The sequence below is a fragment of the Centruroides sculpturatus genome, unplaced genomic scaffold (assembly GCF_000671375.1).
Source record: "Centruroides sculpturatus isolate CEXI.00-Female unplaced genomic scaffold, Cexi_2.0 scaffold939, whole genome shotgun sequence".
Classification (NCBI taxonomy): Eukaryota; Metazoa; Arthropoda; class Arachnida; order Scorpiones; family Buthidae; genus Centruroides; species Centruroides sculpturatus.
The window spans coordinates 32,667-58,073 of NW_019385275.1; the positions used below are offsets into that span (position 1 = coordinate 32,667).

At 29.7% G+C, this 25,407-nt stretch overlaps 1 protein-coding gene across 2 annotated transcripts in view; it reads right to left on the reverse strand.

Annotated features, from left to right (window-relative positions):
* The window catches only part of LOC111637056 (E3 ubiquitin-protein ligase listerin-like), a 59,377-nt gene that overhangs the window by 17,986 nt on the left and 15,984 nt on the right, over window positions 1–25,407 (reverse strand). Inside the window, exons 7-13 of one of the 2 annotated variants that reach the window (XM_023382460.1) lie at window positions 22,780–22,953; window positions 17,262–17,452; window positions 12,698–12,839; window positions 6,763–7,521; window positions 6,449–6,671; window positions 6,231–6,379; window positions 6,103–6,178 (exon numbers count right to left, since the gene is read on the reverse strand). In XM_023382460.1, the coding sequence (XP_023238228.1) occupies window positions 6,103–6,178; window positions 6,231–6,379; window positions 6,449–6,671; window positions 6,763–7,521; window positions 12,698–12,839; window positions 17,262–17,452; window positions 22,780–22,953 (1,714 nt within the window). Of the gene's footprint in view, window positions 1–6,102; window positions 6,179–6,230; window positions 6,380–6,448; window positions 6,672–6,762; window positions 7,522–12,697; window positions 12,840–17,261; window positions 17,453–20,242; window positions 20,412–22,779; window positions 22,954–25,407 lie in introns of those variants that run through there. The other variant, XM_023382461.1, reaches the window with a different exon arrangement.

A 25,407-nucleotide genomic window follows, 5' to 3' on the forward strand; every position in this document is an offset into this window, starting at 1 on the left:
GTTATCAAGAAGCTATACAATTTTGGCGTGAGTTTTATTTATTTATCTATGGATGAGTTATGTTAACAGTTATTATTCCTTTTATTGCACATTATCATATTATGTCCAAAAAGTGGTAATTAAAGTTTTAATTTACCTCCATTAAAAATGCATTTGAAATTATTCAACTTTTTAAAAATAAAATATTATCTTTAATTCACATTTTAATTAGCTGTAACAGTCATTTCATAAATAAAATAAAATTATTTATGATTTAATTGATAATATTTTTAGATCATTAACTTTATTTAAAAGTTGTTACAATTTTTAAAACAATTAAAAAAGAAAAAAAAAGTTTGCCGTAGGTAGGATCAAACCTAGATCGCCCATGTGGCAACAGAGTTTGCTACAGACTCAGCCATTTCGCTGTGCTGCCATAGTGTAAAATCGATTGGTATATGAGCTGCACTTAAAACTTTAGAGCATTTTTTCTCAGAATCTTATGGCTAGTGCACTTTACAATTCTTCTGGGTGGACACCCTTGGGGTATGCTACTAACCTGCAAAGTCTCATCCTGAACTGAATTTCTGAGATTGTAAGGTCCCCTTGTAAGTGTCTTTTAGTTTAACAATTAAAATGATAATAAATTTTTTGAATTTAAGAAATTGGAATTTAGATTAATTGCTTGTCTTAATTGATGGCACCATTAGTTAAATAATAAAAAATTTATATAATTTATATGAAGTTTTACATATATCTATTTACATAATCTTTTAACAGAAATATAAAGTCCTGTAGTTGTTGAGATCTTAACACCTCTCCTCTAAACTTTACAGAAGAATGTAAGTATAATACTTTATTGAATTGCTTATATCCTGTAGAAATTCTGAATGACTTCAAATGTTTGCATCAACTTACTATCAGAGAGAATATACATACCATCTGATTTGAGTCCTAAGATCAGGATCAAATTCACCATTGAATTAATTGTTGACATTGATGTTTTTCATAGCTCATAGTCTCTAACTTCATCTAGAAACAGCAAAGAGACCAATCAAGGTGTAGGGGAAGAATATTCAACACCAATCAGAATGAGAGATTAAGACTAGGGTTTCTTTGCCAGGATTCCCACCATTTATTCCCTACGAGAAAAATCCCAGGAAATTTTTTTTCCCGGGAAATCTCACATTTCAATAATAATTTATCATGTCAGGTTTTCTTTCTACCATTCTTTCTTTCTACCATATACGAAAAGTTGCATTTTGAAGACTCACCTAAGAGAGAAATTTTGAGGTTTCATGCTGCATATTACTACCTATGTTTTACAAGTCTCTACTTGTTAGTTCATGTAATATCTATGTATCATGTTTGCACATCATTGAGCAGCGGAGCACTCGCTGAAAGTAAATATCACTCATCGCAGTTTAGTTTTGAATTCACATTTATAAGTTAAAGAATTTATTAAAGCTTACATTCCCATTTATATCCTATCATTTGTAACTGTAAGTGTGATTATTTGAAATTCCTATATTAATCAATTACTCATATTTTACAACAATTTATTTTAATATAATTGATAAAATCAAACCATTGTAATATCAGAGTCCTCTGTTTGGAAACATTTTTTAAAAAACCAAGTACAACAATCAACAACCTGTAAAGAGTGTAAAGCTGAGATAAAGTGCAAAGGTTGGTCTACTAGTGGTCTTGTCAGACACCTGCATGCGAAGCACAATATAAACAAGTCTTCTACTAGTGATTCTGATAATAAAAGTGAAGAACATCAATGTAGTAGTAACAAGAGGAAAGTCTCTCAGCAAAATCTATCATCATTTTTGATAAAACAGAATACTTTGCAAGAAATAGTTACAAAGTTGTCTATGCTACATGGTATAGCTATTAATTTTATTACAAAAAGTGAATATATCAAGCAATCTTTGGCAGAGAAAGGATATACAGTAGAACCTCGATTATCCGGGACTAATTGGGGATGAAGGTAGTCCGGATACAGAAAAAATTCAGATAATCAAAACAAATACTTTAATTTGTCTTTTAATGATAATACAACACGTTTTATTTTCGATGACATATCGGTAATATATATATATAAATGGACGTGTGTGTCCCTATATTTCACTTTTCAGCCAAAACTACACATTGCACATGAATGGTGTTTGTATGTGGTAGTAGCCCCAAGTCTCCATTTGTGCACTATGGTGGTTGTGTCTTGATAGCTATAAGGGTGTGAGAGATATGGGCTTGAAAGTGATTGAAAGTGGAAGATTTTCTATTTCGATTTTAAAAATTTTCGAATTTAAATTTGAATTGGTTTGATTATAGAACGATTGTAAACGTTCCAGAAAATTGATCAAATTGAAAATAGTTCATTTGACTGGACGTAAAAATTCTCTAATTAGTCTGGAAATGGGGGACCTAATTCTTGCATTCTGTGAAAACGGATAAGATTGGCTATAATGTAATTATCTTCATCTTCACTATCGTTACTTTTTGCCCACAAATAAAAACCCAGCAAAGTGGGTCCTTGCAGCTAATTAAAAATAAATACTGTATTTAAATCGTGATCAAATTTTCAAGAAACAAATGTTCGTATTGAATTTGGACTACTACTGACCAGTGCTAACAGACTACCTATTGTTTAAAAGGCCCTCTGGTGGCGCAAGAAGACAGATTTTATAAAATAAAAAGCAGTTGAAACTGCATTTTTATGAATAAAAATTTGACAAACTATTTACCGTTTTATGACGAGTAAAATTTTTTCGTCGCGTTCGCGGCTTTTAAGTAATGCATAAACCTTCGAGGCACGAGGCCCTTCGGACTGCAAGGCATACATCGTCCATGCCTTACGCCGCCCTTGGTCATAGAAATGATGTAATTTGAATATAAATTATTTATAAATACGTATGTCAAGTTATATTTTTATTACTACGTAAAATATATTAAGAGTTTATGACCACTGTGCTGGGTGAGATGTTGTTGAAACAAAAAAGTTATGCATTCCATCACGTACATAAACAGTGTCGTAATTTGCCAAGTGCAAATCAGCAAATTCGTAAAATTTTTGTTTATTTTGAACAATCCGGATAATCGAGGTTCTACTGTACTTTGCCAACAAATCCAACTCATGTCATGGATCTGGTTCACTCACAATACAAACAGATAAAAGAAAGTTTGATTTCTAAAATTGTGGAGAAAATAACTTCAGGAACAAGGTTTAGTATATCATTAGACAAGTACTCCTCTCTAAACAATCGCCGATATATGAATATTAATGTACACATAGGAAAGGGAAAATTTTGAAATTTAGGAATGGTAAGGATTTCTGGTTCTCAATCTGCTGAAGTTGCTGTTAATGGGGTCAAAGAAAAGTTAGCTGAATATCGTATTTCTTTGGAAAAACACGTGGTGGCTTGTGTGTAATGAAATGGTGCAACTGTAATGAAAAAAATGGGAAGATTAATTGAATGTGAGCACCAATTGTGTTATGCACATGAAATCCACTTAGCAGTGTGTGATGCAGTGTGTGATGCAGTGTGTGATGAATCTCCTTTATTGATGAAAACCAGCCAGAAGTAGGTCACCAAAGAGATGAGTATAACATTGATGAAAGTGAAGATGATTTCACTCAAGGTATTGACGTTGAAAATTTTATTTCAGAATATGAACACTCTAATGAAAATCTATTTGAAATAGATTTAGCATCTGAATTGTATGAAATTGACATCTCTCAAATCATTAATAAAGTCAGAAAGATAGCTAAACTTTTCTTAAATCACTTGTGAAGAATAATGTGTTACAAGAATACATTAAACAGGATCATGGAAAACCCTTACATTTAATATTGGATTCAAAAACCAGATGGAACAGTCTTTTAGCTATGCTAGAACGGTATATCAAGATAAGTCCATCTGTGTTGAAAGCTCTCACTGATCTCAAAGAAGATAAAAATAGTACTCTTAGCCTTGAAAAACAAAAAGTTGATGTAATTTGTGGCATCACTAGATCCCTTAAAACTAGCTGTTGGAAAGCTAGGTAGAAGAAAATCTACTCTACTTTCAGCAGAGGATATTACCTCTTTCATTTGAAACAATTGAACATTGCTTTTTCTAAAAAGATACATGAATATTTTCTTATCCGTATAAAAGAGAGAAGAAACGAAAACTTGATGGGACTGCTACTCTACCTCACTGGTGAAAACAAATATAAGAAGTTCGAGAGTACAGCACATTCCAACAATCTGAGGCAATTATAATTTCATCAGCAAAACAAATGTTTGATTGCCTTTTTGGAGAACCTGCTATTTTGATTCTAGTGAAGATAATGAACTCAAGAATAACAGACTGTCACACTACCGAATGAAATGACTTTACCTGACGAGCTAAATGCATATCTTGACGCATCCGTGAGATCAAGAATACTACAAGAGCAGAGAGCAATAAACAAAGAATTAAGTGCTGGAGAGCAGTTAGAAACTGAGTTAGCAATCTTCAAAAAAAACAGGCATAAAATCTCTCTTCTTTTGAGAGCTTTGAAAACCATTCCACCCACCTCAATAGTCTGAAAGGGCGTTTTCAGCTGCAGGTCTTTTTGTGACCAAATTGAGAACTAGATTAAGTGATCAAAGTATCGATCATTTTTGTTTTTTGAAGTCTTATTATGAAAATTTATACGTTTTTTTTTTTTTTGAGAGAGAGAGAGATTTTTGTTTTCATAAATTTTTTGAGTAGAATTTTTTATGTTCAACTGAAAATAATTTTTTTTTTGAGAAGTTGTATTTTTTCTTCAATTCAAAATAATTGTCTTTTTTCTCATTAAATTTATGGAATAAGTGTATTTTTTATTTCATCTTTCAACTGAAAATAATTTTTTTTTGAGAAGTTGTATTTTTTCTTCAATTCAAAATAATTGTCTTTTTTCTCATTAAATTTATGGAATAAGTGTATTTTTTATTTCATCTTTAGAAATAAAATAGTATTTTTTTCGTAATCATTATTATGTTCATTAAAACTCCCAAAGGAACGCTTTATTTTACTTTCATCTTAAAATGTAGGAGAACATAAATTAATTGAGCCTAACACGTCGGTATGGGTGAGAATGGCCCTACACTTTTAGTTACTTACTAGAAAATAAATTAAATTATTCAAATTTATGATATTCCTATATGATATTTTTTATTCATATCAAATTCTATTTTATTATCTCATCCTGGAATTTCCCAGGATGCCAGGAAAAGAAATTATTTTTCCCGTAATTCCGCTGGAGGCAAATTTCCTGGAAATGAGAAACCCTAATTAATACCCAATTTATAAAAACCCTTGTTCCTAAATGTGATGTTTGCTTTCATTTGGTTCTATCTGACACACTGTTCTGTGCCCTTCTGGATTACTTTTTTATTTCAAATTATTATTTCTGCTAATCTTTTCATTTGTTCTACAGATATGTGTATGTGCTTCTCTTCTACAATCCTTACCTCAGCCTGGTGGACATCCTGGATTATAGATTTTTACCTCTCTTCTCAGTGAGTATATCCAAGACTCTTCTCTGTGCAAACTGATTATGTACAGTACACATATGAACCAGTTTGTTTGTGAACTCTTGTAACAGATTATTGATTCTGCAGATAGTGTGTAAGGGACATATCTTCTCAATAGATGAGTTTTACAATGCAAAAATGAGCTTTCCTTCATCTTGAGTTCACAAACCCACATTTATGACCTCCATTCAGTTACACCTTTAGATCTCAAATTCAAAATTTAATTTTTTTTGCTTTAATACCTGAATGTGAATGTCACGACCTCACATTACATCAGTCTATAATTTTTGTAATCAATGTGCAATATTATAAAATTCAGAAGTATTCAAAAGCAGATTTCCTTTTAAATACTTCTGAATTTTAAAATATTGTAATAATAATAATACATTTTTTTTGTAGTTATGCCTTTATTTTGGTCTAACATAGCATAGGCAAATGAGTTGTCATTTTAAATTTATAAATTTTTAAAAAATGTTTTTTTGAAAATATTAAAATGTGTAGTTTAAAAAAATTGTAGAATAAATATTACCCACTTGACAGTGTATCAAAACTAGATTTAAAATTTATTTTACCTGAAGAATCTAAATCACAGCTAAGAAGGAAGAGAGACAATAGCAATTCTTCGGCAGCATTTAATTGCCAACATCCCTACAATAAATTATTATAAAATTATCATTTGTAAATAAAAATAAAAAAGTACCTTAAAACTGGAAAAAAGTCTAACCATCAGATCACACACAAATTCAACAACATCTGTTTTCTTCGTTTCTTGGTTATTTTTACTATTTATTAGGCATTGATGAAATATTTCTAAAATTCTACTCATATATTCAATACCTATGATTGGTTCTATAAAAATGAAAACTTTTAATCAAATTCATAATTTTACTTTATTTTCAATTCTGATATTATACTTACCAAACTGTTCAGTTGTTGTTAGACAAATATGAAGTACATTCCAAATTGAATCAAGGACATCTGGTTCTTTTACAACATTACCAAGTGTTGACTGACACAATTCTTCAGCCTGCATCACTATGATTTCACCAATATTTGAACTATGAAGCCACTTTTTCAAAAATTTGAAGGTATCAAATTTTGTAAATGTCATCAAACATTCTAGCATAATTGGATTTTTTGACTGAAATTATTTAGAATTAAAAAAAAACATTATATAACAATAGAAATGATTCTATTATATACAATTCATAATAGAATAATTTAGAATATACCTTTATAAAATCATTTAAAATATCTTCAGCTGCTTCATAGTCAATACAGGAACATATAGCCATAACAATATTTACAAGACAGTATATATATTGTTTTTTATCTGAACTAATTTTGTCAATTGACATCACCCATGCATTAACAACTTTATAAAAATATTCATTTGCAGCATTGTTATTGTCAACAGATATATCTTTTGATGATTGTAGTAACATAGAAAATAGTTCTTGAGAAGCAGCTATACTCATAACTTCACACAATAATTTAAGATAAACAATATTATGACTTGCTTCAAATTTTGCCATAACTGTTGCACACAATTTCTGTGTAGGCATTATGATATGATGATTAGCAGCTATAAAATCAGGCTGTTTAACAGGTAAATTATCATTACAAAAATTGCTGTTTTCTGTTTCAATAGATTTTTCATCAAACATTTCTTCTTTTCTTAAAAAATTAACTTTCTTTTTAACTTTCCATTTTCTAATCTTTTTTGAACAATGTAAACAATAAAAAAATTCTGCTAAATGTGACAGTTCATTATCCTGATTTGGTGTTTCATTATCCAGTAAACTCTTGCACATAATAAAGAAGTTATCCCAGAACAATGTTAAAATGTCTTCAAAGTTTTCTTTCAAAGGATTATTATTACAGTTTTGACATTGGATGTAATCTAATAAATCTTTTAATTTAACATAAAAACAAGAGGAAGCTAAGTAAGATTTTTCTTCAACAATGGATGTTTCTAATAAAGAAAGAAGCTGTAAATGAAAAATATTATTATTTAATATCACTAATTAAATTTTTCATTCGTAAGTCAAAAAGCAGTTTTACAACAAGCAATATTTTTCATAAAAGAATATTTAATATGTAAAAATTATACAGAATATACAATACAGAATATAAAACAAAGTTTGTAGAAGGGCATTTGCATCATCTTCAACTGAAGGGTTGAAAATCTAAAGGGTATAAATGCTGAAAAAAAATGAAAGGTTGAGATTTTTATGAAAATGTAATACCAAGCCCAGTAATATCTATGAAGGTCTAAGAGGATATCTCCACCCTACCACTGCAAACAGTTAAAACAAACATCTAGGTCAGGGGTCTTCAAACCTTCCACAGCCTTTGGAATCTTTCTAGTTTATAATATTCTTCAAGGAACCCTACATTTAGATAACAATTTAAGACAATGTTTTCAAACTTTGATTATCTACTCAAGTTCCACCTAAGCATTCTTTTACATTGTAAAGGAGTCAATGTCCGATCGTTATTTTATGTTTTGGGGCGTTATCTTTATTTAATTATTTTTCTTTTTGGGGTTCTTTTTTTGTTAAGGACAAACTCCTGAGCACCAGTGACCATGAAAGAAAAAGAAAACTTAGTTTGCATCAGTGCTTGATCCTGGAACGACATCTTATGTAAATTAAGACAGTGCGGAGCTGCACTCGAGGTAGAATAAAAGGCAGCACATCCACGACAGAGTTAGTTTTTCAGGTGACAACTATGGTAGAAACGTCTGGGATCAATTAGAGGAAACAGTATCTTTTTGCTGTAGAATCCTTTTGAGGTAGAGATAAAAGTTTTGTTGAGTTGGATATTATAAGTATTATTGTCTTTGATTATTGATTTTTGTTGCAACTTTTCCAGTGTTCAATTATTTAACTTACTGTTGGGACAATTAACCCATTATTGGTTTTTTTGTCAAGATAATAAATCTTATATTTATTGTGAATTATTATATGTGGTTGTGAAAATTATTGGTTATTTTTATTTTGGAAAGTCCAGGCCTGGTACTTGAACCCTACTATTGTGTAACCCCTTTTTGTTTCGTAAACGGTGCGTTACAACATATCATGAAAAACCATGGGGATAGAGTTCCCCTGGAAATAGTCAGAGACCATTCTTTAAGAAACACTCAACAATGGTTTTATGATGGATGATGGTTTGGGGTGGATCTTCAGGCTGTGGGTAAGGAGTAACTTGGAAATCTCTTATATTTATTATATAAAAAAATAAAAATAAATTTGTTTTGAATATTACATTAATTATAAAAAGAAAAATAATAAAATATATTATTCTTAGATCTGACCTTCAACCAAACTAAATACTATCCTTATTATATTATTATTATTTATTTTTTTTTTTTTTTCCACTTTCTAAACCCAGTTACAATGTGCCTAGCAATTATTTAAATAATTGCTAGGCACATTGTAACTGGACCATAATTACAGATAAAACAATTTATCACAACAGACCAGATATCACACTCATTGACAAACACAATAAAATCACATACATTATAGACATAGCCATTCCAAACACTCACAATGTACAAAACACATGCACTGAAAAAATTAGCAAGTACACAGAACTCGCCCAGGAAATAAGGCATCTGTGGAGGATGGATAGGGTGCTTATTGTACCTGTTGTTCTCTCCTGTACAGGTGTGATACCACACACGCTACACAAAAGCCTGGGAACATTACAATTGAGTAGAAATACATACATCACACTACAGAAGGCCACTATATTGAATACATGCCATATTGTTAGGAAATTCCTGAATACAGACACTGACACACTTATTTAATTTTAGTTTTTGGTTACTATGCCTTGACTGTGGTCCGGCATAGTACACAGTCACCAGTGTGAACTGAGTATAACCCACTAAACCCAACATAATAATAATAATAATAATAATAATATGAAATAAAACTTTATTTTATATGAAACATGTAAATACAAAACAAATTGTTACACACAAACATAAGGACAAAATAATACAAAGTAACGCAAATAAAATTTAATACAAAAAAAAAATCATTAATGACTAGGCTGAGCCTTTTTTTTTTTATCACAAAGCATATTTATATCCTGAGTAATGGTTGAGATTTGCAAATGAATGAATTTTATCTTCTGCATCTAACCTGTTTCTGTATTTAGTCTTTGTTGCTGCATACAGAGAGAAAGATCTTTCACAGATATAGGTTGATACAAACAACATTAAGTATTTTACAGTGCCATCTCTTGAGGTTTTGTTGAACCATGGAAAAAGGTGCATACGATGTTAAGGAACTCTAAAAAAGTTTGCGGAACCCTGGTTGAAGAACCGTGATCTAGGTCTTTGTTCCAGCTATTGCTGAAAAGGCAACTATGTACTAGGCATTTGTAGGGCAGAGGCGCCACCGCTTGACCTTTCCTATCTGACCTCACTTCATTCTCGGACGCCGACCAGGAGAGATGCTTTCATTATGCTAACCTTTTGGGATCAACTTCGCCAATGAACTCACATTTGTACAATGATTTAACTCAGTGTTTTTCAACCCGTGAGTTGCGACCCCCAGGGGGGTCGCAAAGCCTTACACGGGAGGTTGTGGGTGAAAGAAAAATACAAATGTTTGTAGGTCCTACACTACAATAAAAAAAACTAGAATTTCAGTGAGAAGGCTGTGCCTGTTTATTTTACAGGACAATTGGTTTTTTGATCAATATTTAAAGAAAGAAAATTAAATACGTAGTTTTTAAAATCACTGATATAGTTTAAATATGACCCTGGGGGGGTCGCAAGTATTTTTTAACTTGTAAAGGGGTAGCGTATTCAAGAAAGTTGAAAAACACTGATTTAACTTAAGGACCTTTGTAAATATTCTATAGTCAAGAAATAAAATAAGGCATTTCATCGAAAACGGTGTCTTCATTAATTAATCTTGACTGACGAACAAAGAACCCAGGACACGTGGATGACTGAGGCAATTACCTTACAAGGTAGGACCAAATTCGAACCGATTCTACTGAACACTTCGACGGATTTTAGCCACATCGCTAAACTGAACGCTTCAACGAATTTTAGCCCCATCGCTAAACATTGCTTGCAGATTTGGGAATAATACTTGAATATTTGGAGGTTTTTGGTTTGAGTGGAAAGTTATGGTATCTATGAAAAAAGGTATTTTACTCATCTATTAATTTTTAATATTTGAATTTGATAATTTGAAGTAAAATTTGCATTGTGCAAAATAAAAACCAGATGGTGTCATTAGTTTTGATTTATTTGGTGATAAATGGTGTTTTTTCATGAAGTACAATACAAATACCTTATAAGGGACCACTCCATTCATTGATTATGATTTCTCCCAGACTGAGAAGAAAAGAAAATGGTTAAATGCTATGAACCATCTAATGTTGAGAAATAGGATACATGAATCCTGTCAGAAAACTCATTTGATTTGGATAAGAGTGATTTGAAGGAACTTAATCATGCTTCAACTGAGGTTCTTAAATACAATTAAATTGAAAATTTAACAGTTTCTTGGATATAAGTAACAAGAAATGAGGTATAATATGTGGATTAATGTAGTCTTTCAATGATCCAGAGCTTTGGAAATTTGTTAATATCTTTAAAAAAAGGGAAAAACTACCTCCCAACTGAAGGACATGATAATTCCTATTTTAGCAGCCAAGAACCATATACCCAAGATAAAACTTGGACATAAAGGAAATAATGCCATTTATATCAACCTAAAATCAATCATTCTATGAAAACTTAATTACAAAAACAGAAGTCTTATTTTAATACACTTTTTAAGGATTGTCTAAACATAATTTAAACCCTTTATATTGTATTAAAACTGCTTTCATAAAATATTTCAGGCTGGACCAGCTATAATTTCTTTTTTAATGCAAGTTTTGTGTAAGAATTTTGCAGCAGTCTCTTGATTGTAAGTATTTTTCTGCAAACTTTAATACAAATAAATAAAACTTTCAAGGAATATTTTGTTTTATCTATATTTTTCATTTTTTGTATATAAACTCTTCAGATTTCAACCCTTCAACTATATTTTTTAATATATATAATACCTATAATTATGCAAATTTTGATTTTATATCTATTCTATTTATATAAAATACTTAGATTAAAATTGTCATTAATTTTTTTTTACATTACAAAAAGAAAAAAAAAATGGTAACACTAGAAATCAATGAATTATTATCACAAAATTTTTGAACGAATAAGTGACATGAGCAAAGGATTGAACAAAGTGAAGGGGTGGCCTGAAGGAATTGGCATAATGGAGTGAAACAAGTGGGGACTGAGTAAAGTAAACAGGGATAGGAGGTTGGGCCAAGAGGAGAGTGAAGCAAGTGATAGTGGAAAGTTGAACTGCTATTCTGCAAGAGAGAGTGAAAGGAGTGAGTTTTGGTCCTCACAGAGGGTTGAATTGTCACAAAAGTTTTGTTATGAATAATTTATAATGGAAACAAGTGGGCCAAGCCCATAGGGTGAGTAAACAAAGTGAACCATGTAACCATGGAATTGGATGTTCTGTGGGATGTTCAACTAATTATAATAATAACAACACAAATGCAGTAAGATCACTAATTTATAGACATCTCTGTTTCAAACACTCATAACATGAAAAATGCACACATTGAAAAAATCAACAAATACACTCCACATGCTCAAGAAATAAGACAGATGTGAAGGATGAATAAGGTATTTATTGTACTTGTTGTCATCTCTTCTACCAGTGTTATATCACATACATTATAAAAAAGTCTAGAAACATTAAACCTTAATAAAAACATACATGGCACTATAGAAGACTGCAACATTGAACACATATCACATTGTCAAGAAGTTTCTAGATTTTGACCATACACATATAATAAAAATATATCTTCCTAGAAAGAATATTTTATATATAACAATGCACTTTTCTAATGATAAATAAAAAATAATTAAGCATACAGAGAAATGCATTTAATGCAGAAAATTTTTAAGATTACCCTGTACTGATTATTAAAATTATTACTTGTTCATAAATGAAATATAAAAACTTGAATTATGCAATTCTAAAAATATAGCTTACAGTAATTATTAGTATTTACATAAATAAAATATAAAAATACATAAATTTCTAACTTTAAAATGTATACCTGATTCAGAATAACTTGATGTCTTAATTCTTTATCTTCAGAAGTTTGATATTTACTGAGAACATGCTGAATACATTCCATAAAAGCTTGAATTATGGAATTTAATTCACTAGAAGAATTTTGAACTTTCTCTAAATTTAAGCTGAAAATATTTTATATTTGATAGTTAAATAATAATTATTTTTTCTTCATAGAAATATTTCTACAATATTTTTCTTTATTAAATAAAAAAAAATCTAAAAAATTTAAATTTTATAAATATTTTATTCAAATATATTTTATTAAATAATATACACATTTAACCATAAATAAAAAAATTCCCTTAATCATCATAATATTTTTGTGTAATTACTAATCAAATATTAAATTGAACAAAATATATGATGTATTATTCAACTCAAAACTATTACATTTTCCTTAAATTAATGCTTTTAATTTAAATTAAGAAACTGAATTCATTTTTTGATAACTGATAATGATGATGATACTACATAAAATGCAAATTCAGGAAGAACAAACAAAAAATAATTTAATACTATATTTATTCTAACTTGTTTTATTTGTTTTTGAATATGAAATCAATGAAATTTCAAATTATTGAAAGTTTTGTCACATTACACTTAGATTATTCTTGTAAACATGTAAAACTTCCATATTTCCCACTACAAATTTAATTAAAAATGTATCATATAAATCATCTAGAAATTGTTGATATATTCTATCTCATCACACTATCATATAGTTATGACATTAGTAGATTCAATAAAAAAAAAATATTTTAGAAAATTTTAAAGAAATGCTTTTATTTCAAATAAATTCACTAAAAATTAAATAATTTTTTCAGCTTTTACAGTACTTTTGATATTATGCAATGAAAAATAAGTCTGGTGCACTCATGGAAAGCCCATAAAAAGTGATATAAAGTATAACTAAAAATATTTCTAAATATGAATCCCTACATACCCTACCGATNGTTTTTCCGTCTGGTGCGTACACGAATAAATCAGAAGGTTTTCTGATGCGTGAGCTGACCACATACAGTTGTCCATGTGAGAAGCACGGATTCTCCAAATCTAGACCACACACTTGCAGCGATTGTCAGAAGTGCGATATTCCCCATTTTTATATATATTTTTTAATCCTTTACAATTTTAATTATTTAATTGCTCCTTCCTTTCTACCTTGGCATGTTGTGAAATTTCTGATAGTTGGATAATAAACTGTTTTATTATAATTTGTCTTTTTAAATTATTTTGAGTCGATATTAAAATTTGGAAAAGGGAATCCCTAGATCGGTAAAATAGGAGAATTTCCTCCTACAACTTCAGTTGTTGTTCGGGATACAGTTAAGGTTTTAACAAAGTTCGAGTGAATACATAATTAGAAAAAATAGTTGAAATAAAGTAATTAAAAAAAAATTATTACAAATATCGTAAATAACAGTTCGCAAATGCATATATAGAGATATTTTTTGGAGAGGGGGAAATGGTCTTCACAATTTGAAATCGATTGAGCTCACAATGCTCGTATTCACTCGCGCCATCTATTGTAGGATAAATGTACTATGCCAGAAACCTTCGTGGGAGTGTATTAAAAAACTTCCCAAAGTTTCATGGCAATCATACTATGCCAGAAACCTTCGCGCAGGAGTATATTAAACAACTTCCCAAAGTTTCATGGCAATCGGATAAACGGTGTGGTAATGCATGAAGGACATACAACAGACATACATTCATTTTTATATATATAGAAAAGCATTTCTTTAAAGAAATTAAAATATTTTTTATTTTCTATTTTTTAGTTTTATATATGTAACACTGAATTATTGAAATTCTTCTTGGTTTAGAAGTAAATTTAACATATTCTCTGCAAGGTTTTTCTCAGTTTTTTGCTAAAATTGTTTGCAAACTAAAAAAAAATGTATTGTCATCAGAAATATATATATATCTATGCAAAGTTCCAACTAAATCAGAAATTGTAAAGTTGGTGAAAATTGAGTTACAATATTTTATCTATACACACTAAAAACACTGTAAGTTAATAAAAAGCATATAATGAAAACAGCATGGCACAAGTAACTTATCTATACGGGAAATCCAGAAAGTAACTTATGCTTTAGCCATTAGGGGCATGGGGTTGGGCTAGAGCCACCATTTTGGTGTCAGAGCATACCCTCACTCATTACGCATTTATCTGTGTTGTTTTTGTTGCTTCTCTTCATCCATTGTGAATTTTTAAAATGTGTAATGCAATTGAAAATCCCATAAGTTGTGAAGTGTGGTCAGTGATTAAGTTTTTGTTGGCAAAAAGCCACAAACCAATTGAAATTCATCAACAACTTTGTGAGGTGTACAGAAACAATGTAGTGTGTGAAGGCAGCGGTGCATATGTTTAAAAATGGCTGCACTAATGTTCATGATGAAAAGCAAAGTGGTCGACTGAGTATTATGACTGATGAACTGGTGACAAAAATCAATGGAAAGATTAGTGAAAACTGCTGCTTCACAATTACAGAGCTCTCAATTGAGTTTCCACAAATTTCACAGAGTTTGTTGCATGAGGTTGTAATGCACAAGCCAGGCTACCATAAGTTTTGTGCCAGATGGATACTGAAAATCTTGTCAGATGACTACAAAAAATAGTGCATGGTAGCATCATTGACATTTTTGGAAGCCTACCACAGAGATGGTGACTCACTTCTTGAGCTTGTCATAACTGTGGATGAGACTGAGATAAAACACGTGAATCAAGAGACAAAAAACCAGTCTACAGAATGGAGACACACAAAGCCGAGAAAATGTTTGCAAATGTTGTCAACATTTCTTGCTGACAACATTTTGATGATCTTTCTGATCATGGCAACCATGTTTTGGGACAAGAAGGGTGTGCTTCCGGTGGATTTCCTTGAACATGGTTCAACAATAAACTCCGAGAGATATTGTGAAACATTAAAAATGTTAAGAAGAGTGATTAAAAAAAACAGGGAAAATTGAGTTCAAAGATTTTGTTTTTTCATGACAACACCCACCCACACACAGCCAATTGCACTCAACAGCTCTTGGATGGTTTTGGATGGAAGATCTTTGATCCATCTGCCATAAAGTCCTGGAGCCGTATTCTGGTCACCTATCTCTCGTCTCTTCTTTCAATGACAAATGATGTCAAAATGGCAGAAACAGTGGTGATTCTGGTCACTTTTAACAATCTCATCTTTGTTGATGATGTCACGATAATACTAGGTTGATTATACATGTTCGGGTTATCTGTGCGGGCAACATTGTACAGAATTTTAACCAAGGAAATTGTAAAATTTTCGAAAATGCAGAGTACGTAATAACAGATCACGTGACAAGGAAAGAACGTGTTCAAATAATGCAAATAATTTCAATGAATGTATGTTTTTTGTTTTATAACATATTTTACAGATTATAATGTCAATTTGTCTCTTAACAAACTAAAAATTTTAATAACCTAAGTTATAAAAGTGTGCGTACTTAGATATTTTTTGAAATATTACCATCTATTTCTCCTTTACTATCTAAGTAAGATTAACATCATATTTGATAGTTCAGTAATTGATGTAGGATAATTAAAAAAAGAAAAAAAAATCAGTGATGTTTCCAAGTAGGCACTGGAAAAAATCAAAAGCATTTTCTCTCTTGAAATATTCTTTCCTTAGATAGAGAACATTCTNATATGAGATCACTACCGACAAAATATCAGTTTTATCATCAAAGATAATTGTTTTATACTAAGATTAATATAGTAATTTTTTCTTAAATGATATAATACTGAATCAGTATCTGAGTAATTCTATTCTGTTAGACTGCTTATTCAAAGGTTTGTGTCAATTCAAAGAAAATACTTCTTTCCGCTTAATTTTCTATTTTATTTTTAAATCAAAATGCAGCACTTCAATGATGATACAAAACTGCAGGCAGGTGTGAATGAGTGGTTGAAGTCTGAGGCAACAAAATTCCATGATGATGGAACTACTAAGCTGGTGCAGCATTATAATGTGTCTCAATTTGAATAGTAACTATGATGAAAAATAGTTTAAGAGTGTGGCTTTTAAATGTATATAATAAAAAATGTTTCCTTTCACTTGGGTGTTTTTTTATTCTAAAATATAAGTTACTTTCTGATTGCCCTCATAATTAACACATTTCCTGATTTCACATAAAAAGAATTTTTTAAAATTCAAAATAAGTCAAGAAACCTTAATTTGTTAAATCTCTCAAATCAATCATTTTATTGAAATATTAGTATAATTTTGTGTATTTTTTACAAAAGACACACAAAACATTTTATATATTGCCATTTTATGAACGATCATAGAATTATATGCCTTAAATTATGCAAATTCACTTTAAATTTATATTAGTCTTTTGCTAATTTAAATAAATTTTTGAATACAATTATCAGATTTAAAATCTATGATAGTTAATGAATAAAATTTTAATACTGAATAAATATAAAATAATAAATGCATATAAGTATTATAATGTATGAATACACTTGAAATTATTAAAAATTTAGTTTAGTAAACATTATAAAAACTTACCTCTCTCTCATATTACCAAAAAAATTTTGATAAAATGTGATCTTATCTCCAATTATATTTTCTGGAATCTTACTCAATAATGGCAAAAGCTTTGGAAACAATGTAACAGCAGTTCCTTGTCCACCACTTTTTAAAATCGTCCAAAGTTGAGGAAAAAATACTTTGTTTACATTAACATATTGCCAACAATCCTATAACAAATATATATAAAACTAAATGATTCAAAAGAAAATTTTGTATATTATTATTAAGAATATTTCTGTAAAATTATAGGATAATGTTTTTAAAAATCAATGTTTATTTTAATACATTTTTTATTAATGTGTGATATTTATGCAAACTAATCTAACTTGACTCTTTTTTTATTACAATCTAATACACATGTTCTCAAACTTATTTCGACCACTGCCCACTTTGAGATAAAAAAAATCTAGTGCCCCCATACTTTTTAATTTACCTTTTTACATTACTATCTGTTGCATATCTTAAAAACAGTTATTGCAAATATAATGTTTAACCATGCATTATTATATGTATAGGATAGATAGTGTGTGATCCATATCCTATTTCTGAGATCAAAGAATGTTTTCAAATGAGAAGAAATAAAACTCATATTTAATCACTGAGTCTTCTACTGCCTCCTGAAAGCCTCCAGTGCCCACAAGGGGACATTACTGCCCACTTTGAGAAAGGATGATCTGAAACAGGGGTGTTAAACTCAAATTCCTTAAGTGCCAATTTTTTGTCTCAAGTATGACAGCAGGCCAGATTAAAAATAAAATGCGACTGTAATACTAAGTATAAATAAGAAGTATATAAAGAATGATTCTATTTAAAAAAAAAATTATAATTATAATTTTTTAAAGTAGAGACGTATTAAACCAAAATATTATTTTGAGGATCCAGAAACTTGACTTCTTCGACACTTCATTATCTCCTCGATGTTTGGTGTCAATGATGTATTGATTTTCAAAATAGACTGAAGATGTTCATCTGTAAGTCTTGAACAGTATTTAGATTTATTAATCTTCATTGTTGAAAACAACTGTTCACACACACATGAACTACCAAACATGAATAAAATGTGGGCAGCATGATTCCTTAAGTTGGGACAGCTATTTTGATTTTTGAAGTACTTTGTATAAAATGCCAAATTGTCAATTTCATTAAACTTGCTTTTTAAAGCAGTATCACACTGCAAATCTATTAGTTCCATTCAAACATAAACAGATCATTAAAAAGAGGAAACTCGTAGATATTGAGCTTGCAAAAGTCTGCAAAACGACTATCAAATTCAGCAAAAAGATCAAGCAAACAGTAAGAAAAATCTGCTAATTTATCTGCATTGTACATGCCGATTTCACAATGCTAGGGAAATGGTCAAGTTTTTGTTCTTTCAGCTGTGATTCCCACAACTTTAATTTTATTTTGAAAGCTTGAACACTTGAGTACAGTCACATAACGATTACATTTTTTCCTTGAAGTTTAACGTTCAAATTATTCAAGTGTTCCATCATATCTACTAAGAATGCAAAGTCAAGACACCATTCATCACTGTGTTCCATCAGTTTGCCCTTTTGAGCCATAAACATAACAACATGTTTACGCAATTCGAAAAATCATTTAAGCATTGATCCATGATTAAGCCACCGTACTTCTGCAAAGTAGGGAATATCTGAACATTTTTCATCAAGATCATTTAAAAATTGTATGAATTGGCAGTGATTTAGTCCTCTACTTTTAATAAAATTAACTGTTTTAATTACAGGATTCGTTACATGATCCATTTTCAGCACTTTAGAGGCCAAGACTTCTTGATGTACAATACAGTGAATTTCAATGAATTTGGGCCGTTCACCTTTAATTTCATTTAAAATTTTGTTCCATATTTTTGTGACAACACCAGCATTTTTACCAATCATGGATGGTGACCTATCTGTGATAATACTGCAGAATTTACTCCAATCCAAGTCATAATTTGGTACTAATTGCTCAATTGCTGAGTAAATATCTTGAGCTGTGGTAGTACTTTTCAATGGTATACATTGTAGCAAGTCTTCTGTGATGCAAAAATCTTCATTGATTCCATGAATAAATACAGCAAGCTGCGATGTATCTCTGATATCTGTACTTTCACCAGCTGCTAAAGAATACCAGATAAACTCTTTAATTTTATGTTTAAGTTGAAATTCCAAATTTTTTGTTAATTTGTTTGTTAAAAGTCCAAAATTTGTTAAAAAGAGTTTAATTGATAAAAGTAGAAATTACTTTTATCAATTATCATTTTATAAATTTATGAAATTTCATACAATTTCATAAATTTATTATTATTATATGAGATCACTACCGACAAAATATCAGTTTTATCATCAAAGATAATTGTTTTATACTAAGATTAATATAGTAATTTTTTCTTAAATGATATAATACTGAATCAGTATCTGAGTAATTCTATTCTGTTAGACTGCTTATTCAAAGGTTTGTGTCAATTCAAAGAAAATACTTCTTTCCGCTTAATTTTCTATTTTATTTTTAAATCAAAATATGATTTCATTTGAAAAACTTAATTAAATAAAATGTTAACTTCAAATTATTTGAAGTACAAAATACAAAATTCTATCAAAAGCTGAAGCTCATCTCAATGTAAACTATAGACATAAATACAATAAAAGTCAATTCAATGAAAAATAAAGGATTATTACACATTCATTGACAGCAAAATGTAAATCTATTTCATAGTATACATTTTTAATGTAAAATGTAACAAATTAACGTAATATGTTAATCACAAGCTGCAATCCTATCAAATATATTAAATCAACAGATATAAATAAGTAAAAGAAATTCATAATAATTAAATAATTATTTAAAACTGATACATTTTATTTTGTTATGATAAATATTAATGATTTTCAAATATCAAATTTTAAAATATATATTTCTTTGACATAACTTAAATAAAAACTTTCATACAAACTTACCTCAAAAATATTTAATACATATAATACAGAATCCCATGTTAAGAATGTAAGCAAAGGATCATTTTGAGCCAAACATCCAAGAGTCAATGGACATAACTTAGAGGCATAAGGTTTGATACAACAAAGCATTTTTTCACAGAGAGTTAAAATTAGATTATACCAAGAAATTTGAACCTGTCAAAAAAATTGAACTTAGAAAATTTGACTTAATTTGTAGCCTGTATTTTCCATACTATCTATAAACAATAAAAATTAAAAAATTATAATTATGTTAATTACATTATAGAATAATGGTTGATTATTATTATTATTGATGTGACAATCTGACGGTGTTCTTGAGATAATTAATATAATTTTAACGTAATAAATAATATATTTGAATTTCACTCAAAAATATAAAAAAATGATAAAATTTGGAATAATTAATAAAACATAACCTAATAAGGTTATAAACTTTTACATCNACTTGACTTCTTCTATGCTTCATTGTCTCCTCAATGTTTGGTGTCAACGATGTTGTATTGATTTTCAAAATGGAATGAAGATGTTTATCTAAGTCTTGAACGGTATTTAGATTTATTAATCTTCATTGTGAAAACAACTGTTCACACACACATGAACTTCCAAACATGCATAAAATGTGGGCAGCATGATTCCTTAAGTTGGGATAGCTATTTTGATTTTTGAAGTACTTTGTATAAAATGCCAAATTGTCAATTTCATTAAACTTGCTTTTTAAAGCAGTATCACACTGCAAATCTATTAGTTCCATTCAAACATAAACAGATCATTAAAAAGAGGAAACTCGTAGATATTGAGCTTGCAAAAGTCTGCAAAACGACTATCAAATTCAGCAAAAAGATCAAGCAAACAGTAAGAAAAATCTGCTAATTTATCTGCATTGTACATGCTGATTTCACAATGCTAGGGAAATGGTCAAGTTTTTGTTCTTTCAGCTGTGATTCCCACAACTTTAATTTTATTTTGAAAGCTTGAACACTTGAGTACAGTCACATAACGATTACATTTTTTCCTTGAAGTTTAACGTTCAAATTATTCAAGTGTTCCATCATATCTACTAAGAATGCAAAGTCAAGACACCATTCATCACTGTGTTCCATCAGTTTGCCCTTTTGAGCCATAAACATAACAACATGTTTACGCAATTCGAAAAATCATTTAAGCATTGATCCATGATTAAGCCACCGTACTTCTGCAAAGTAGGGAATATCTGAACATTTTTCATCAAGATCATTTAAAAATTGTATGAATTGGCAGTGATTTAGTCCTCTACTTTTAATAAAATTAACTGTTTTAATTACAGGATTTGTTACATGATCCATTTTCAGCACTTTAGAGGCCAAGACTTCTTGATGTACAATACAGTGAATTTCAATGAATTTGGGCCGTTCACCTTTAATTTCATTTAAAATTTTGTTCCGTATTTTTGTGACAACACCAGCGTTTTTACCAATCATGGATGGTGACCTATCTGTGGTAATACTGCAGAATTTACTCCAATCCAAGTCATAATTTGGTACTAATTGCTCAATTGCTGAGTAAATATCTTGAGCTGTGGTAGTACTTTTCAATGGTATACATTGTAGCAAGTCTTCTGTGATGCAAAAATCTTCATTGATTCCATGAATAAATACAGCAAGCTGCGATGTATCTCTGATATCTGTACTTTCACCAGCTGCTAAAGAATACCAGATAAACTCTTTAATTTTATGTTTAAGTTGAAAGTCCAAATTTTTTGTTAATTTGTTTGTTAAAAGTCCAAAATTTGTTAAAAAGAGTTTAATTGATAAAAGTAGAAATTACTTTTATCAATTATCATTTTATAAATTTATGAAATTTCATACAATTTCATAAATTTATTATTATTATATGAGATCACTACCGACAAAATATCAGTTTTATCATCAAAGATAATTGTTTTATACTAAGATTAATATAGTAATTTTTTCTTAAATGATATAATACTGAATCAGTATCTGAGTAATTCTATTCTGTTAGACTGCTTATTCAAAGGTTTGTGTCAATTCAAAGAAAATACTTCTTTCCGCTTAATTTTCTATTTTATTTTTAAATCAAAATATGATTTCATTTGAAAAACTTAATTAAATAAAATGTTAACTTCAAATTATTTGAAGTACAAAATACAAAATTCTATCAAAAGCTGAAGCTCATCTCAATGTAAACTATAGACATAAATACAATAAAAGTCAATTCAATGAAAAATAAAGGATTATTACACATTCATTAACAGCAAAATGTAAATCTATTTCATAGTATACATTTTTAATGTAAAATGTAACAAATTAACGTAATATGTTAATCACAAGCTGCAATCCTATCAAATATATTAAATCAACAGATATAAATAAGTAAAAGAAATTCATAATAATTAAATAATTATTTAAAACTGATACATTTTATTTTGTTATGATAAATATTAATGATTTTCAAATATCAAATTTTAAAATATATATTTCTTTGACATAACTTAAATAAAAACTTTCATACAAACTTACCTCAAAAATATTTAATACATATAATACAGAATCCCATGTTAAGAATGTAAGCAAAGGATCATTTTGAGCCAAACATCCAAGAGTCAATGGACATAACTTAGAGGCATAAGGTTTGATACAACAAAGCATTTTTTCACAGAGAGTTAAAATTAGATTATACCAAGAAATTTGAACCTGTCAAAAAAATTGAACTTAGAAAATTTGACTTAATTTGTAGCCTGTATTTTCCATACTATCTATAAACAATAAAAATTAAAAAATTATAATTATGTTAATTACATTATAGAATAATGGTTGNGTAATCATTATGATTCATTACAAGGGAATGGGGAGTGTTTACAAAAACATTATGTAATGCTAGGATCTTAACCCTTGGGTAAGAGAATGATTTGTTTTTGTTTCTGAAGTGCTGCATAGCAAACTGTTTATGTCACTGCTTTGTATATTATACATAAATAAAATAATGTAACATTCAGTGTCCCATGTTTTGTATTATTACTTAGTGCAATTAATGGAGTTGATCAAGGTCACTCAGTGTGATAAACCCTTATGTAAGATAACCTTTGTGGTTATATAAATCAAATACTATAATATAACAAACATTCAAATGAAAACCAGAGTTTGGTTATTTCAGCCTACCATTGTCATGTTTATCGCCATACTAAAATGGTACAAAATGGCATAATTTCATTGGTCAAGTAGACATCAATTGAAAATATTTCTCAAATTTTTTAAGATATCATATTTTTTCCTAATGTTAACTCTAAAAAACTGTACCATTCACAGCCAAATATCAAATGGTAATCTGCCAATGAATCAAATTTTGCAAAAAAAGGACCAAATATTTAAACTCGGCACCCTCAAAAACCAATTAAAACATATTTTGTGCAGACTAGTAAACTTGTATTATGTAATTTTCCTATTGAAATGCCACCATACTGCTGGTATGATAGAAAGAAGAAACTGTTGCAAAAGGGGGTTGAAGTAATTTGGCCAAAAGTAATCATTGATCTCCTCCTGGAAGAAAGGATAGTCAATGACTACTAATTAATACTGGTCTACTATTAATTAATATTTGAAAAGTGATATGTGTTGGATAGATTGTGATAGCTCCACACATGATTGAAGTTGCTAACCTTGATGTCTGAAAGACTTCACGACTTGTTTTAAAAAAAAAAATCGTATAAAAATGCAAGAATAATTGCTTTTATGTGATAATAAAGTGTTTATATTTTTGTAACTGTTTGTATAAACTACTTGGGAAGTATGTCCTCATATATATGGCATTTACAGAAAAATGATTTGAATTAGTTTGATTTATTTGGTTAAGGCAATTGACACATGAGCAATATGCCGAGGGGATGTATCCCAAGAAGACTTATATGAAGCTGATCCCTGTTTAGATGTTAATAACATGAAGAAAACCTGGAAAACTCCACATGGCCAGCCCATGGCCAACTACCAATGTTCGGTGGTTTTATCCACTTGGCTATTGGAAGGTACTTATTAGAAAATATCAATTAGAAATGAAAAAAACCTGAGTTGCTAATGTAGAAAATTAAATACTTATAGACTTTCACAGGTTAACACTTTCAATTCCACACAGGCAAGTGCTGTGCGCTGCCTGTCACAGTAATGATGTAGCACATCTAATTCATGCTATATCATTGTAGCAGTAATTAAGTTTATATATATATTAGAGATACCACGAATATTCGGCTACTATTCAGTATTCGGCCTATTCTTCTTTAACTTTCAATATTCGGTCAACAGCCAAATCTTGTCGGCCAAATACCAAATCATGGAACACATATTACTCAAAAACGTATTTATTTTAATCACAAATTATTACATTTAATACTTAAAATCTATCAGTGGTAAGTTGTGATGAATGAAAACAATTTTTTCAGCATTTGTTGATAGCAAACGATTGCGCTTTTCCTCATAAACTATACCTGCTTCTGAAAATAGCCTCTCACTATATACACTACTGCTGGGAGNATAAGAAGAACCTCCCTAGTCTTAGGTTAGACTTATGTTTTATGTTTTGTTATTATATTATTTGTCCTTGTTATTTTGGTTTTCTGTAATTAAAGTGTTGATTTTTATATTCTTGACTTTCATAGTCGAGTATTTATTTCTTATGCACAACACACACAGAATCTTACCACTCAGGTTCTGATTAAAAATTAAGCCATCCAGTGACAAGGTGAGCAGGTCTAGCAGATCTGACGATTAGAGGGCCTGAACCCTCATCCGTATTCTCACATTATTATGTGTTGGGTTTAGTGGGTTATACTCAGTACACACCGGTGGCTGTGTACTATGCCGGACCAGAGTCAAGGCATAGCAACCAAAACAAAATTAAAATTAAATGTGTGTGTGTCAGTGTCAGTGTCTGTATTAAGGAATTTCCTAACAATATGGCATGTATTCAATATAGTGGCCTTCTGTAGTGTGATGTATGTATTTCTACTCAATTGTAATGTTCCCAGGCTTTTGTGTAGCGTGTGTGGTATCACACCTGTACAGGAGAGAACGACAGGTACAATAAGCACCCTATCCATCCTCCACAGATGCCTGATTTCCTGGGCGAGTTCTGTGTACTTGCTAATTTTTTCAGTGCAT